Source organism: Equus quagga, chromosome 12 (assembly GCF_021613505.1).
Source record: "Equus quagga isolate Etosha38 chromosome 12, UCLA_HA_Equagga_1.0, whole genome shotgun sequence".
In the NCBI taxonomy this organism is placed as follows: Eukaryota; Metazoa; Chordata; class Mammalia; order Perissodactyla; family Equidae; genus Equus; species Equus quagga.
This window is the reverse complement of record NC_060278.1, coordinates 79,378,420-79,394,692: the sequence shown is the minus strand read 5'-3', so window position 1 is coordinate 79,394,692 and position 16,273 is coordinate 79,378,420. Positions and strand designations below refer to the sequence as shown.

The 16,273-nt window shown below is 43.9% G+C and overlaps 1 protein-coding gene across 1 annotated transcript; it reads left to right on the top strand.

Moving 5' to 3' along the window:
• The first annotated feature begins 324 nt into the window (after positions 1-324).
• Positions 325-12,999, top strand: CHGB (chromogranin B). Its single transcript, XM_046679645.1, has 5 exons — positions 325-388; positions 4,574-4,620; positions 5,129-5,222; positions 9,658-11,390; positions 12,505-12,999. The coding sequence occupies exons 1-5, from the start codon at positions 340-342 to the stop codon at positions 12,586-12,588; spliced, it is 2,007 nt and encodes a 668-aa protein (XP_046535601.1). The 5' UTR covers positions 325-339; the 3' UTR covers positions 12,589-12,999.
• The last annotated feature ends 3,274 nt before the right edge of the window (positions 13,000-16,273 follow it).

Below are 16,273 nucleotides of genomic sequence, written 5' to 3'. Positions count from 1 at the left end.
TCTTTCGTCCGTCTTACGCCCCACCCCCGCTGCAGACCCAGAGCACCCCGGCGAAAGGACTGGCGTAAATTTCCCCTTACTTGCGCCGTCGGCCTCGGGGCCGCTTCGTGACGTCAGGGCTGAGCGAGGGGGTGCCGCCTTCTGGGTGCCCGCCCCTCTCAGCCCTGCGGCCCCGGCTTGCCCTTTAAAAGAGCGGGGCCTGCGCCAACCGCGCCACACCGCGGGGACCAGGACGCAAAGCTGCTTCCTCGGAGCATCTTCATCTCGCCTTCCGTCCGCATCTCACTCACCGGTCCAGCCGCCATCCTCTTCTGCGCGCAGATTCGGGCGAGCCGGGCCATGCAGCCGGCGGTGTTTCTCGGCCTCCTGGGTGCGGCGGTGGTGGCCGGTGAGTGGGTGCGGCGGGCCGTTCAGCACCGCGGACAGCGCTAGCCTCGGTCTTCACAGCCGCTCTGGGCACATAGGCTGGCTGATACTGGGAGAGAGGGGGTAGGGTCCAAGGTTTCTCCCTCTTGCTTGAGGCTCTTAATTTCTTCTCTTCCCTGGGTGTTTCCCTTCAACTCCCCGCCCCATCGTCTGACTTGGAGAAAGCCAGAGGGCTTCCTAGCCCAACCAGAAGAGTCTCAGTCTTTTCATATCTGAGTTTTCCTGTAGATAAAAAGGGAAGGTGCCCGCGCCTCCAGCGAAACCCCACATTTTGTGCTCACGTCTAAAATATCATGCTCTTTCTACTTGTCTAGACGCCGTTATAGTCTTATTCTGCATCTGTATTTAAATATTTGTTAGGCTTTTTAAAGCCAGATGACCACAGAGAGACAGGAGTACATGTATTATGACATTAGTTGGCACCTGCATAATTTCCTTTCTTATTGTTGTTATTTAAATTCAATGAGATGAAAGTAAGTCTGGTATGTATATGATATCTTATATCTTTTTTCTTAACATGTTCATTTATAATATATGTGTATGTGTGTTCATGTATATGCATGTACAGGTTTAGTGGAATATTTTTCTATATTTTGTATTTCTGTCTCTGGGGAGAGGTAATTTCACGCTCAAATGAATCCATTTTTAAGTTATGAATGGAAACTGCAGTAGACATTTTGACTTTTATACTCTAGAAAAATGACAAGTAGAAAATAACCACAAAAATGTTCTTGGAGTAGTAAAAAAAAAGTCATCTTAGTCAATTTGGGAGGATGAAATTTTAGGTAGTAGATATTTGACAATGTCTCTTCATGTGTGGGAGATTGGGGGACTAGTCTTTCAAACTACTCTGGATCTCGAAGAAATGATCTCTGGGGATTTGAAAAAATGTGTGTGTGTGTGTGAGTGTGTGTGTTGAAGTCAAGTCACTCAGAGTATTGAGACCATTGAGAAGTAAATATGGTACCACCAGATTAAACTGGAGGTTTTCTTTGGCTGTTTCATGACCTCATAGAATATTATTCTTATCTGAGATTGAGATTCCTAACTAGAATCGAGGTATTGCCACTCGTGAATATGAAGCTTTCACTGACAGCAATTACTGGATCCCAAAAGTAAAGAGAGAATATGAAAGCCAGTGGTAATTCGTTTTATTGCAAGCTACATACTTTCAGAATTTTCTAAAATTCTTGACGCTGTTACAAATTGCCTATACATGTTCTCAATTTAATTAAAAGAAAACCAAATGAATATTTAGAGTCCTTTCTGGTCAAAAATATTTTCAGAAAGGAGTTGCCTAAAACGCTAAAGCTAGGCTATACATTGTGCTATACTCTATAAAAACAGTGTCATTTGTGAGATCTATTTAACTATAGTGGTAAGATACTTACAGCTCTCTTATGCAAGAGAATATTTTAAGAAGGGTTTATATTTTAATATCAAATATTAAATATCAATATCAAATAAATATTAATATCAAATATTAAAAGGGAGACAGTATTCTTTTTAAAAACTTTTTGTCGAGCTATAATTCACACACCATAAAATCTGTCCTTTTAAAGTGCATGATTCAGTGATTTTTAGTATATTCACAGACTGAATAACCGTTATCAAATTTCAGAACATTTTCCTCACCCCAGAAAGAAACCCCCTACCCATTAGCAGTCCCCATTCCCACCTCCTCCCAATGTCTGGAAATGAGATAAGGTAGCGTTCTAGCAGAGTTTGTTATTTAGCAAAGAATCACAGGGCTGGGGGAAATCTCAGGAAACTATTTGGTTCATTTCCTACCCTTAAGAGCTTCTGAAGGAAGATCCACACCTTTCCATGGTAGCTGCTGTGCACTGTAAAAATTAACATGTGTGAATTAGCTACATGATATCCATATCATACTATGTAAGATGGTTTCTGCATTCAGAAGAGCTTGCTGAACTTATTTTATAGCTGTATTTTCTAGCTGGGATCAAACTTTGATAGTCTTATGAAATATTAATACTTTGGAAGTTATCCTCAGATTTATCATACAATATTATTTAAAATTTTTTTCTACTACTTGACTGCTTCACTTTTATCATTATCATTGGGTTTTCTTTTGTGCCCCCTGAATCTTACTTTATACAAAAATAAGTTAAAGTACTTTAGGGAAATCACCATGTCTCTGGTTATTACCTTTGCTGTCACAGAGTCTATTGGAAGAAATACAATGAAACTGAGACGTCTCACCAAGAAGTGTAATGTTCTTTCATATGGAGCCCTTAGTTCCTTTCTGTCAAAAAGATCACTGAAGAGCCTCAGTCAGAAAAACAGGACTGTTCTATAAAAACAAATATAAGCTAAAAATTGTTTAGAGTAATAAAAGGAAGATATTTCTCTCTCTCCAAATCTGATGACTGGTAATACTTTGGCAATATCAATAGTTAATAAAAGCACCTATTTTACATTTGTGACAAAGAAAAGTTATTAGCAAGAAACTGCATTACCAAAGAAGATTTAGTAAAGCTAGATTTTAAAAAGACACCTTCTAGTTTATTAGAGGAGTAATTCTCTCAGTTGTTTATTTCCAGAGGATTTCACAGATTTCAGGTGGAAAGAGTAAGTGTGAAAGTGGGAATGTTTCCAAGTAACAGCCGTTTGGAGGATAAAATAATGGCCCAGCATATTGGACCTGGGTGCAAAGGTAGGCCACCCGGATCTTATGTGAACTATATTTCAGGAAGATCCTGGGGTCTTCATACCTCTTTGGCCACTTCTCAAACCTCTTACAAGTGATTTTTAACATGCTGGATAACTTTGGGCCTCTTGAAACAATTACAGTAGATCCCAGGCCTGCTTTGAAAAGGAAGATTCATTAAGGTGAGTAAATGAAATGTGTTTTATTTCTAGATGGAGCCCTATGATATGTAATTGATGGAGGGATGTAAAGAGACTTAGAGAGCAAGCATTGTGGGAGGAAAGGTCAGGTTGCTGGTTATAAATAAACTGCATGTCAGTAGCTTCCATAGCTGATGTCTGAAAGTTTTGCTCTTGCTCCAGCTAGCTCTTCTCTTCTCTCAGGGACCTAGAATTTTTGCACTGAGCTTCTCCAGCCATAATAGCAGTTATCTACTCCAAGGAATGCAGGAGAATTGTGGATATGTGCCTATATGTAAACGCTGTGAGCTTCCCCAATGGAAAGGGCTTAGACAGAACAAAGCCAAAGATAAAAGAATCTAAGCAGCTTTGAAAGAGAAAAAAAAAGTGGCACTTTAATGGAAATTAAAATCACCTGAAGCATTTCCTTAAGATGACAAAGGCACTTCAATTGCTGGTTTAAAATAAGCAGAATCTCATGAAATCTAATTTAAATAAATTAAAATTTTAAATTTTAAAATATCCTCATAAACCAGTTGTTAAACAGCTATTTGCATATGTTATTATGGACTTGATGCTGTACTAATAGAATTATATACCTCCCATGTTCTTTACATGGCTGCATAAACGTGGGAGAAGGGAAATACATCACTGATACAGATGCATAAGCAACCTGTTCAGGCAAAGGCCTGGGGGCAAAAACAAGGTAATTAGTTATGTAAGATAGTCACAACCATGTCTTTGTAAAGGAAGTGAGTTTTGGAGAGGACATTTTCTTGGAGACAGGAAGAGGCAGAGAGGACTACAGTTCTTTACCCATTTGGGGTAGGCAGAAAAGTTGAGAGGGTACTCTGGTTTCATTTAAACTAGGTTTGTTTTAATTTTTTATTGAAGTACAATATTCACATAGAAAACTTCACAGATCATAAGTTTACAGTTTAATGTATTTTTCACTCATTGAGCGCTCCTGTGTAATTAACACCCAGACGCTCCCCTTGTCTGTGATCTGGATTTGATTTATATTGGATATAAGAAAGCATTCATTTCCAAATCATGTTTAAGACATTGCTAAGGAAAACTACTATGTGTGTGTGTGTGTGTGTGTGTGTGTATACAGGCAGCTGAGGCAATTATGGCCCCTGGGGCAATCATCCCCAACTATTTCCATTCTGCTCAGCTCCAACTCTCCCCCTCCCTCCAAGTAATGTGTGGGGAGTGGGGGTGATTTGTGAGTTTGGGTTCACACAGCTTCTAAAAATCAACTCAAGTCATTTCCCATTCTTTTTCTCCTTCAAAGCTGTCAGTTCTATGCCAGCGGATAACAGGAACCGCAATGAAGAAATGGTAAGTTGAAATGGAAGTCTAGAATCTAGACTTACATCAGACTCTAGATTCTCCCACTCCTTGTCATACCAAACCAAACAAATAAAAAACAAAAACAAACAAACAGCAACAATAAAAACACAATGCAGTCCTACAAAGCCAGGTTTTCATCCCTGAGGGAATAGGGGCAAGGGATGCCCTCCTGCCCTGGGCTCTCATCTCCTTCATGGATGTTTTAGTGTCCTGAGGATAGCTGTGTCATCACACCATTCTCCTTCCAATCTGTTCAGAAATGGGTGCTTATTTCTCTTCTCTGGGTAATCTTGACCCAATGCTTTCTTGCACTGCTCTGTGGAGAGGCCTGGGAGGTTTCATTATGGTCCTGTAAATCTACATTCCTGCCCAAGGCTGCTGCATCAGTACAGGGCACATACCAAGCCTCTCTCAACAGTGGCTCTGCTCTGGGTTGAGTAGTCTGTTATCCCAATGACACCAGCTTTTGCCAACTTGCTTTCTGGTTTCCCCCTAGGTGACTCACTGCATCATTGAGGTCCTCTCAAATGCCCTGTCGAAGTCCAATGCTCCACCCATCACCCCTGAGTGCCGAGAAGTCCTGAAGAAGAGTAAGTGTCCTGCACTACAGGAGAACTTTGTTCCTCGACTGGTCCTTCCTCCTGCTCCCTCCACTTGACCTTCCACTTCACCTCCAAATGAACACGGGTGCATAATGCAGTGGGAACAGCACAGACTAGTATCTAGGGAAATAGAACACATGGTTCTAGTTCTTCGTCTGCCATTTAATAGCTGTGTGACCATGGGGAAAGATCCCTTGCCTCTCTGGGCTTATTTCCTCAAACTAAAATGAGGGAGTTCAACTCAATCAGAGTCTTTGAGATGTCTATCAGTTCTCAAATTCCTTGGTTCCAGAGTTTGGATTTTTGGAACAGGCTTTCATTTGGGTGGAAGGAGGTGGAAGGAAGGGGAGTGCTTGTCTATGATTAGATGTGGGGGTTGGGGGTAAGGGGGGTTGAGTGTTCTGGGAGTGTTGGAAGATAAAAGGAGAGAAGGAGTTTTTAAAAGTATTCTTCTCTTTGCCCTCTACTCTTCAGACAGTGAGAAGTTAGAAGCTTGGAAAGGTGACTTGGAAACTTCTAGCCTCTTTACGTGACAGACTGTTTAAACCATTTTTGCGCAGAGCTTACTGGATTGGGAGGTACTGCCAAATGGTACCGGGAGTTGCGGACCTGAGAACTGGCAGGGGTGAGGGCAGAAGTAGAGCATCCAATGAGTCAGAGCGATGACCTTCTGCATCTAGATTGGGATGTTTCCTCTTTACAAAACAGCTTCTGTTGAAAACGAAATTTGAACAGTAACATGAGCAGTATCCACTGTGAGTTGACATTAAGAGATCAATTTTACAAAACTATGCAGTCTCTTTTATGCATGAATCAAACTGATTCAAACAAATCCAAAAACACTGTTCTCTTAACACTTTTCTCTATTTTTAAATTTTTAGTCAGATTGAGAATAGTGGATATTTTTTCTTTTCACCTTCAAAATCTTTCATTGCAAGATAATACTTCCTTGATATTGCTGCACGTGAGCCCTCATGCATAAAATGGTAAAAACAAGTATGAACAATTGGCCAAAAAAGTAACCTGGGGGGACTCAATCTACCATTGGGGGCTTCCGGGTAACCACAGTTGGTGAGGGGGCCTGAGCCTGTAGGGGCCCGAAGAACAGTGGAAGGAAGCCTCCCTTCCACTCCAAGGCTTCATACCTCTTTCTGAATTTCTCCCCAGCTTTCTCTTCCTGCCATTATAAGGAATGAGTGAGAGCAGAGTGGGCTCCAGGCTGCAACTAAAGGCTGCTCCTTTGGGCAAACCCATCTCACTATTGCCCTTCCCTTTTCTTTGTTTGCCAGATGGATGCAAAAGTGTGGAGTCTGTCATACTAGGTCATCAAGGAACCATGATTGCTTAGGAAAAGCTGTGGAAAGTAGAGCTCTGCTTGCTTGCCGAAGTCAGACTCATAGCCCTTAGGCTATGGCCATAGGATTCCAGCCTCTGCTCATCATTGATTGTGCCCTGGGGTCTTTTGAGGTCTGTTGAGAAGCCCCAGGGAAACTGATAACAGTCGAATGATCCCTGTCTATCAGGACTCTGCAGACATGATCCCCGGATACATTATCCCCAGATAACCCCTTACAATGCTAAGAGTGAGAGGGTTTAAGAGCTCCTCTGAGGTTGCAGACCCAAATGCCACCCAGGGCCAGACAGACAGGTAACATAAAGGAGTAAGGCAGGACAGGAAGTGACACAAAATGGAGGACACATGCCCCTTCTAAGGAGGAGTAGATATTTCTCAGCTACAACCCTATTGTGGAGAAATACAGACTCTGTTACCAGATTTGGGATTTTTCAAGACGTTAAAAGTGGACTTGAGGCAATATCTCCTGGTATTTAAGTATTGCCTCTGAATTCAAATTTACTAAAAATGGTATTTAGGCCAAACAGAATTCACCTCTGGGCTACAAGTTTGTGACTTCTATCCTATTCTAGTTTTCTCTCTTCTGCTGGTTTGTCTTAAAGTGAACCGAAGACTGGTGGAGCTTTCGGCCAATTGGATGGATGGATTCTTTCAGGCGCCCTCCCTCCCACCCGTAGCTGTTCTCCATCTCTACTCCCACTCTCTCCCGCACATCTCTGGAGCAGCATACACTTATTGAGCAAAGGAAGATTTGGGGAGTCAGGAAGAATCATTGTTTTCTGGCTTGAAGAGATCTTAGGGAATATGTAGTCCAATTTCTTAACATGTATAAGAATCTCTTTGACTGCGGTTGATCTGGTCGTCCTTGCAACGTGACAGTTAGGGATGGAAGGTGCCTTTTCCTCTTTTTACTTGAAAGTAAGGGTGAGATTCACACCTTGGTTTTACAGATTGATAATGGTCTTGTGCTGCTAACCACAGCCCTCCTCTGATCTCACCTGCGGGGGCAGAAAGCTAAATTTAGGAGGAAGTGCTAAGCCCCAGGCAAGCTGCTACAGGCAGCACACAATTAACTGGGAAAAAATTAAAATACTTCTATTTGTGACCAGCAGGTAGTAGGAAAGAGGCCATAGCCTCTGCCCCAGGAAGCTGAGATCCTGTCTGATGGCTGGCGCTATTTCTGCCGACTCAGAGTGACGTCAGTATCTGCCCAAGCCTCCCTGCCCCTCTGGGCCCACCTGGCCAGCCCCGGTCTGTGCTGCACACACCGCCACGGGCTCCTAAAAGGCAAAGGCCTGGGGGAGGGGCCAGCCCACAGAGGTCTGAGTGTGACAGGTCAGGGACATTTCAGTTGCCTCATAAGACATGAGAATGTTATCATGCCAGGCTGGGCTTTAAGCAAAGAGGTACAGACTGTCCACTATTTCTTGGACATTTTTACAAAACAGACCAATTTTTTCTATTTTGCAAACGTCAGTTCGAAATCACTCATCAGAGCTGTTTAATAGAAATATAATGTGAACCACAAATATAGTTTCAAATTTTCTAGTAGCCATATTAAAAAAGTAAAAAAGAGACAAGTAAAAGTAGAAAGAGACAGTAAAAGAGCCAGCCCTGTTGGCCTAGTGGTTAAGTCCGGCGCGTTGCGCTTTGGTGGCCAGGTTTGGTTCTCCAGCACAGACCTACACTGCTGGTCAGTGGCCATGTGTGGCAGTGGCCCAAATACAAAATAGAGGAGGATTTGCAACAGATGTGAGCTCAGGGCAAATCTTCCTCAGTGGAAAAAAAAAAAAAGAGAGAGGTAAAATGAACTTTAATAATATATTTAATTTTATCCAATATATTTAATTCAATATATAATTTGTATACATGCAATATATTTAGAATATATATGATCCAATGCATCTAAAATAGTATCATTTCAACATGCATAATAGGAAAATTTGAGATATTTTACATTCTTTTTTTCATATGAAGCCTTTGAAATCTGGTAGGTATCTTATATCTGTAGCATGTCTCAGTTCAGGCCAGCCATGTTTCAAGAGCTCCATGGCCTCAAAGGGCTGGTGGCTCCCACAGTGGACAGCGCAGACGTGGACCACAGCTGGCTGCGCCTGAGCTGCGAGCGGCCTGGGCTTCAGGCCTTCTATCTGATCTTGGTGACACGAGTTGAAATCCGATCCCTCCCAGTAACAGTCGGCGTTAACAGCATATCTCCTTTCATGGGACGCCCTTGCGTTAAGGAGGATTTAGTAAAGGAGCTACTGACATTTGGAAAAGATGGGCGAGAACAGCATTCAATTAAAATATCAGTTATACCATCGACTGTTGACTCATGAAATACAAAGATCACTCTCAACATCTGAGAACATGTTGGGTGGATGGGACCTGAGGGAAGGAAGAAATGGTCCTTTCCACTCAGGGAAGAAATATCCACTCTTCTTATCACCAGTTACCAAGTTATATTGTCACTTACTGCTAGGTTGAGTCTACATGGTTGATTGGATAATAAAAGTTTGATAAGCTAATAATTAAAAACTTTTAAATCCTCCTTCGAATTCTGATATTTCCCATTTTGGCTATTTAACTTTATTTAGCTAGATTCTCATTAAACCTATTTATACAATGCTAATTTTTTAACCCCTACTTAGAGCAAATATGGAAAGAATGGTCCTGAATTACACCCCTCTGAGTCTCAGTGTCTTTATCTGCAAAAAGAGGAAGTTGAACTAGATGAATTAGAAAGTTTCTTCTTGTGGTTCTAAATTCTAATATTTCATAAATAAATCTAATTTGGATTTCAATTTGATCATTGATCAAATGAGAGATGCTGCTTGGATGTTACGAAAAAGTGAAAATATAGAGAGTTTATTATTAGATTTAAACACAACCAAGGAGCCTTCATACCATTTGCTTTTAAAAGGAATCTGAGTATATTCTTTATTAACTTAAAAAATTATCCAAGTGATTTTCAAGGTCCTTAGGGTCTGTAGTGATCACTGAGGCTGGTGCTTGTTGAACCACAAGCAATTCTGAAGTTATACTCACTCTTTTTTATTTTCATTATAGATGGAAAAGAGGTCAAAGATGAAGAGAAAAGTAAAAATGAAAACACAAGGTTTGAAGTAAGATTGTTAAGAGACCCAGCTGGTGTCTCAGAAGCCCACGAGCCCTCTGGTAGGGAGGAAGCTGGAGCCCCAGGGGAGGAGGACACCCAAGGCCCGACAATGGCAGACACAGAGGGAGGTGGGCACAGCCGAGAGGGAGCAGCCGAGCTCCAAGGGAGCCTCTATCCCTCTGACAACCAAGTCTCCAAAGAAGCAAAGACACACCATTCTGAGAAGAGTGAGGGAGACGACAGGGAGGAAGGAGGAGAGAAATATCAGAAAAGGGAGCATGGAGAAGATGGCAGCAAAGAGCAACACCTTGAAAAGCCAGGAGAAACACAAAATGCCTTTCTCAACCAAAGAAATCAGCCTACGGCTAAGAAACAAGAGGAGTTAGTGTCCAGATATGATACACACTCTGCCGGGGGCCTTGAGGAGAAGACACACAGCCGAGAGAGGAGTAGCCAGGAGAGCGGGGAGGAGACAAGGAACCAGGAGAAACACCCCCAAGAGTCGAAAAGCCAACCTGGGAGCCAGGAAGAATCTGAGGAAAGTGAGGAAGATGCCAGCCCTGAGGTGGACAAACGACGCTTGAGGCCAAGACACCACCATGGGAGGACCAGGCCTGACAGGTCCTCTCAAGAAGGGAATCCTCCCTCTGAGGAAAGGGGACACCCCCGTGAGGAATCTGAGGAGTCAAACATGGGGGTGGCCAGCTTAGGGGAAAAGAGGGACCACCACCCAACCCACTACAGGGCTTCAGAGGAAGAACCTGAGTATGGAGAAGAAGTGAGGAGTTACCCAGCTGTCCAGGCTCCCGAGGACCTGGAGGGGGGACGATATGGGGGCAGAGGAAGTAAGGGATACAGGGCTCCAAGGCCTCCCAGCGAGGAGAGCCAGGAGGAGGAAGACAAGAGAAGTCGCCCCAGCTCAGAGCTTGACAACATGGCACGCGGCTATAGTGAAGAAAGTGAGGAACAGGGGGGCCACGAGGAGGGACGCCACCACAGAGCCAGGGGAAGGCAACCAGGTGCCTATTTCACCCCCGACGAAAAAGAGAAACGGTTCTTGGGTGAAGGACACCACCGTGTTCAAGAAAGCCAGATGGACAAGGCAAGGAGGTATCCACAAGGAGAGCTGAGAAATTACCTCAACTATGGTGAGGAGAACGGGGAGGAGAGTGCCCAAGGGAAGTGGCAGCAGCAGGACCTGCAAGACACTAAAGAGAACAGGGAGGGAGCTAGGTTTCAAGGCAAACAGTATGCTCCCCGTCACACCACTGAGAAGAGGAAGAGATTAGGGGAGCTGCTCAGCCCATACTATGACCCTCCACAGTGGAAGAGCAGCCATTTTGAAAGAAAAGCCAACATGGATGACAATTTTCTCGAGGATGAAGAGGAAAATGGGCTGACCTTGAATGAAAAGAATTTCTTCCCAGAATACAACTATGACTGGTGGGAGAAAAAACCCTTTGAGGGGGATGTGAATTGGGGATATGAGAAGAGAAACCCCACCCCCAAACTCGATCTGAAAAGGCAGTATGACAGAGTGGCCGAACTGGACCAGCTCCTTCACTACAGGAAGAAGTCAGCCGAATTTCCGGACTTCTATGACTCTGAGGAGCAGATGACCCCACGCCACACAGTAGAAAATGAACAGGACAGGGCTGGCCAGGGAGTTCTGACAGAGGAAGAGGTACAGTGTGGGGCTTTGGTTTAAAATTAACTTACTATGGTTAATGTTAATATGTTCAACACTATCTGATATTAATGGGGAGAAATTGGTGGGAACTAATCACATGAGAATGTACCCCTAGTAACGGAGTAGAGACAACCTCTAGGTTTGATTTCCACACGGCATCTCGCCGTTGTCCACATCCCTGCCCACTTCCTGCTATTGCAGTGCATCTCAACATTGGCTGCATGTTGGAATCACCTGGAGAGCTTGAAAAATTGCTGGGGTCTGGAACCCACCCCTAGAAATTCTATTTGGTACTGGGTGCTGCCTGGGCATCAGGATTTTTTTTTTTTTTTTTTTGAGGAAGATTAGCCCTGAGCTAACATCTGCTGCCAATCCTCCTCTTTTTGCTGAGGAAGAGTGGCCCTGAGTGAACATCCATGCCCATGTTCCTCTACATTATATGTGGGATGCCTAGCACAGCATGGCTTGCCAAGCGTTGCCATGTCCGCACCCGGGACCCGAACCGGCGAACCCCGGGCCACTGAATCAGAACGTGCACACTTAACCGCTGTGCCACTGGGCCGGCCCCTTCATCAGGATTTTTTAAAGCTCCCAGGTGGTTTCCACGTTCAGCCAAGGCTGACAGCCACTGTTCTGATCTCTTCTCCTTGGTCATTTGATTTTCATCATGATTTCCCAGGGTAGGAAAGAACAGATGATAACAGAAATTAGTTGCTTTGGTCTATCTTTATCAGCTCATGGCCTACAACATTCAGAAATTTACACCTGGCAGAGGTGACAGTATCAGGGCTGTACCTGCCTAAACAGTGGTTTTTCTAATATTGAGTAGGTCGGCTCTTCTCAAACTTGCATGTGCATCAGAATCATAGGCATTCCTAGCCCTCAGAGTTTCTGATACAGTAGGTCCTGAGTGGGGCCCAAGAATCTGCATTTCTGACAAGTTCCTTGGTGATGCTGCTGGTTGGGGGACCACACTTTGAGAACCACTGATGTAGGGTGCCTCACATAGCCTCTCACATATCAAAAAGTCCCCCCTTCTGTTCATACTCCCTCAAATGGTAACAAAATAACCTGGGACCTCACGCCTCCACTTTTCTGTATTTTCTAGGAAAAAGAACTTGAAAACTTGGCTGCGATGGACTTGGAACTACAGAAAATAGCTGAAAAGTTCAGTGGTAACCGAAGGGGCTGATGGTCGTTGGAGCAAAGGGCAGTTTTAAGAAGCAGCCTTCACATTATCTATTTTCCACCACTTCACCGAAAGACACCATTTATTTACACAAAGGCAGAAAGTAGAATTTACTATTTATTAACTGTCTGACACAACTGAAAATGTCTTTAATTTTTGCCAGAATGCTATTGAAAATATGAATAGCATGACTTGTAGCGTATTCTCTCTCGCAAAATAGACGTATTGACCTGCTTGTGACAATGACTGTGCTACTGTCCTTGAAAAAATGTTTGTCTTGGTTTGAAACAATAAAAGATTCACCTGAGGCCAAAAGCTCCCTGTTCTCAGGTTCCTTTGTGCTAACAGGGAGGAGTGTGATTTTCAAATCCATTCTTTAAAGTGAATTCTAAACGACAGCACTAGGATTTGTTGGCCTTTGGAACAGGATAGGAAAAAAAGCAAACCTTTGAAGTAAAAGAATACACAGGCTATAAAGAGAAAGAGATCAGGAAAAGATATCTGTTCCCTGGGCTGGAGAAAGATTAAATAGGCTGAAGCACCTGTTTCAAAAATGATCATAAGACACTACTTTTTAGATTCTATTATCTGGAGAGCTCCGGGAGTAGCTGGCCAAGGGTCATCTTTCAGTGCTGAGGACAAAGCCTGGAAAATGAGGATAACTCTGGATTAGGAATCACAGCATCTGGGCTGGTGCAGACAGATCCCTGGACCCTCAGGGCCTGTCAATTTCTACTCTGTATGTTCAGGGCTCTGACTCTGTTACTAAGTAGCTGTGTGACTTTGGGCAAGTTGCTTTCCCTCTCTGGACCCCAGGTTCATCATAAAATAAAGATATCTGTCCCATTGGGTTGTTATGAGGATGATATGCAGAACACTCAGAGTGGTACCTGGCATATGGCATGGTGCAGGAAATGTACATTATCCCTGCAGCTTCTTACAGCAAGCCAGTTGGACAATTTCCCCTTCTCCTTCTTTTCACCTGTCATTTCATTCTTCACCAATGGTGGCTTCTACTTGGTTGATTACTACTGTTTTGACAGTTCAGGTAAAGAGCTGTTCTCTGGGAGGCGGCAAAAATAAGTCTGGAATCATGTATGACTTTTATTCATCCGGGAAGGCCTGATTCTCCTCGTGATGGAGAAGTTGAGAATTGCCTGTGCTAATTTAACCAGATTCTTTTCAGGTTAACTTTCAGTGAAATACTTTTCCAGGAGAGTTTCAGCTGTATCATATGCGGAACAAGCCAAGCGCTATGCGTTTGACGGCAATTTGTTCTAAATCTGGGCACACACTTCTGGAAGGCTGCTTATTCTCTCTCTCCCTGGGGTCTTTTTTTCTGGCCATGGGATCATGATGGGCTGCTGGCAAAGGCAAGAGACAAGTGCTGGGGGGATAATGGCTTTTGGAGGCAGTCCTCATGGTGGACAAGGAGTTGGTATACAAATATGGTACTGGTTTCCTGGGGCTCCTGTAACAAGGTACCACAAACCGGGTGGCTTAAAGCAACAGAAATTTACTCTCTCACAGTTCTGGAGCCCACAAGTCCAAAACTGAGGTGTTGGCAAGGTCGTGCTCCCTCCCAAGCCTGTAGAGGAAGATCCGTCCTTGCCTCTTCCTAGCTTCCAGTGGCCCCAGGCACTCCTTGGCTTGTGGCAGCACGACTCCACTCTCTGCCTCTATCTTCACATGGCCGTCTTCTTCCCATGAGTCTCTGTCTGCTCACACGACATTCTTTTTATAAGGATGCCAGTCATGTTGGATTGAGGGCCCACCCTACTCCGGTATGACCTCATCTTAACTACATCTGCAACAATCCTATTTCCAAATAAGGTCAAATTCTGAGGTACTGGGGGTTGGGACTTCAACATATCTTTTCCTGGTGGCAAAATTCAACCTGTAACAAGGCAGGCCAGCTCCCGCACCCCACAGGTGGAATAACTCTGACTCACATATTCTATACCTCTCAGAACTCCTCAGGGGATTGAGCCCAGGTGCGACAGTGGTGACTTTCTCAGTGTCTCTACCTCCCTGTCCCACTTCCTACTGGTGACCGTACTGGCATTTCCTCAGATCACCTCCCAACTAAACTGATCATCCTCAACTTCTTATCTCAGGGTTTGCTTCTGGGAGACCGCAACCCAAGAAACCCTCCAAAGCCAAGTTTGTATAATGGCAAATACTACAGCTACAGGTGTAATATATCATGGTTTTAGCCCTGTGTGTCATTGCATCTTGATACAGGATGCTGGGAAATGCTTAACACCTTGCAATATACAACGCAATATGTCTCTCCCTGTTCTCTTCTGCAGTCCAGTAGAAAACAAAATCATTTCCTAAATAAAGAGAATTAAAGGGGCTCAAGATCAATAGGCGTTTACTCACTGGATGAGAGAAGGCAAAACCCTGCAATGCACCGAACGCCAGCCTGACAAGTCACACACACACACACACACACACACACACACACAGCAGGCCCTGCTCATGAGGTGAAGCTGCTGGCAGATGGAGCACAGCACTCCACGGTGCACCAAGCTTGGAGACGGTTCATACAGCTCTCCTGGCCCACCGCCTCGTCAGTGTCCTGCGCTCCAGCACATCCTTTCATTTTAGTTTGCAAACACTTCAGGGCAGGGGAACGTGCACGCACAGACGACCTATCAAGGAAGCAGGAGACATCTGAGAGAACCCCACCTGACCTATGGTGCCCAGCAGTGTAATTAGGGTCTCTGCAGATGCCACCATTTCTTCAAGAGAAGTCAAGGACTACCCGGGCCAGTTTTTTCCTCTTTTAATCAAAATAATTCATGTATCACTTACTGCGGGGGATACATTCTGAGAAATGTGTTGTTAGGTGATTTCGTCATGAGAACATTGTAGAGTGTACTCACATAAACCTAGATGGTATAGCCCACTAAACACCTAGGCTATAGGGTACCAATCTTATGGGACGGCTATCATATATGCAGCCCATTTTTGACCAAAGCGTTGTTACATGGTGCACGATCGTATAATTATTATGAATTGCCCCCCTCGCATTATAAATATCCTCTTTTAATAAGCTTTGCCCTGATTTCAATCTCTTTTTATACTGACATACTTGCTTTCTTTCTGTTTGTATTTTCTTGGTACACCTTGGTTCATTTGCAACTTCCCAATTGACTTTGTTTTAGGCGTTTCTTGCATACAAGAGTGTGTGATCCCATCTGAAAGTCTTTGTTTCAATAAGTGAGTTCAGCTCATTTGCATTTATTGAAATGACATATTTAGGTTTAGGTTTACTTCTGTCATGAATATGTTAGGCTCTCTTCTTACTTTAAAAACTTTTCATGACGTAATGTTCTCTTGCTTTGCTTTGTATGTTTCTGTTCTAAAATTTGTACCTGGCATTTATTTTAATCAGGTATGGTAGGTTGACAGACGTGAGACAACTGCCTTTGAAAGAACTTATTACTTAAATTTCCCAAGAGAAGGGGGCATGCTATGCCATGAAGGGCCACATGGGGCAGCACCATGGTGGGCCAGGAGGCAGGAACGGGGTGGGGGGTTGAGGGGGCCGAACCCTAAGCCTTTACTGCCATAGCGGTGGGAAGTCGTTAGGTGGGGACGTCCCCTATTGGGCAGGGAGTGAAACAGAGATGTTGGGGTTTGTGATTGGAGGATTTGTAATCCACCAAAGCTGATCAGA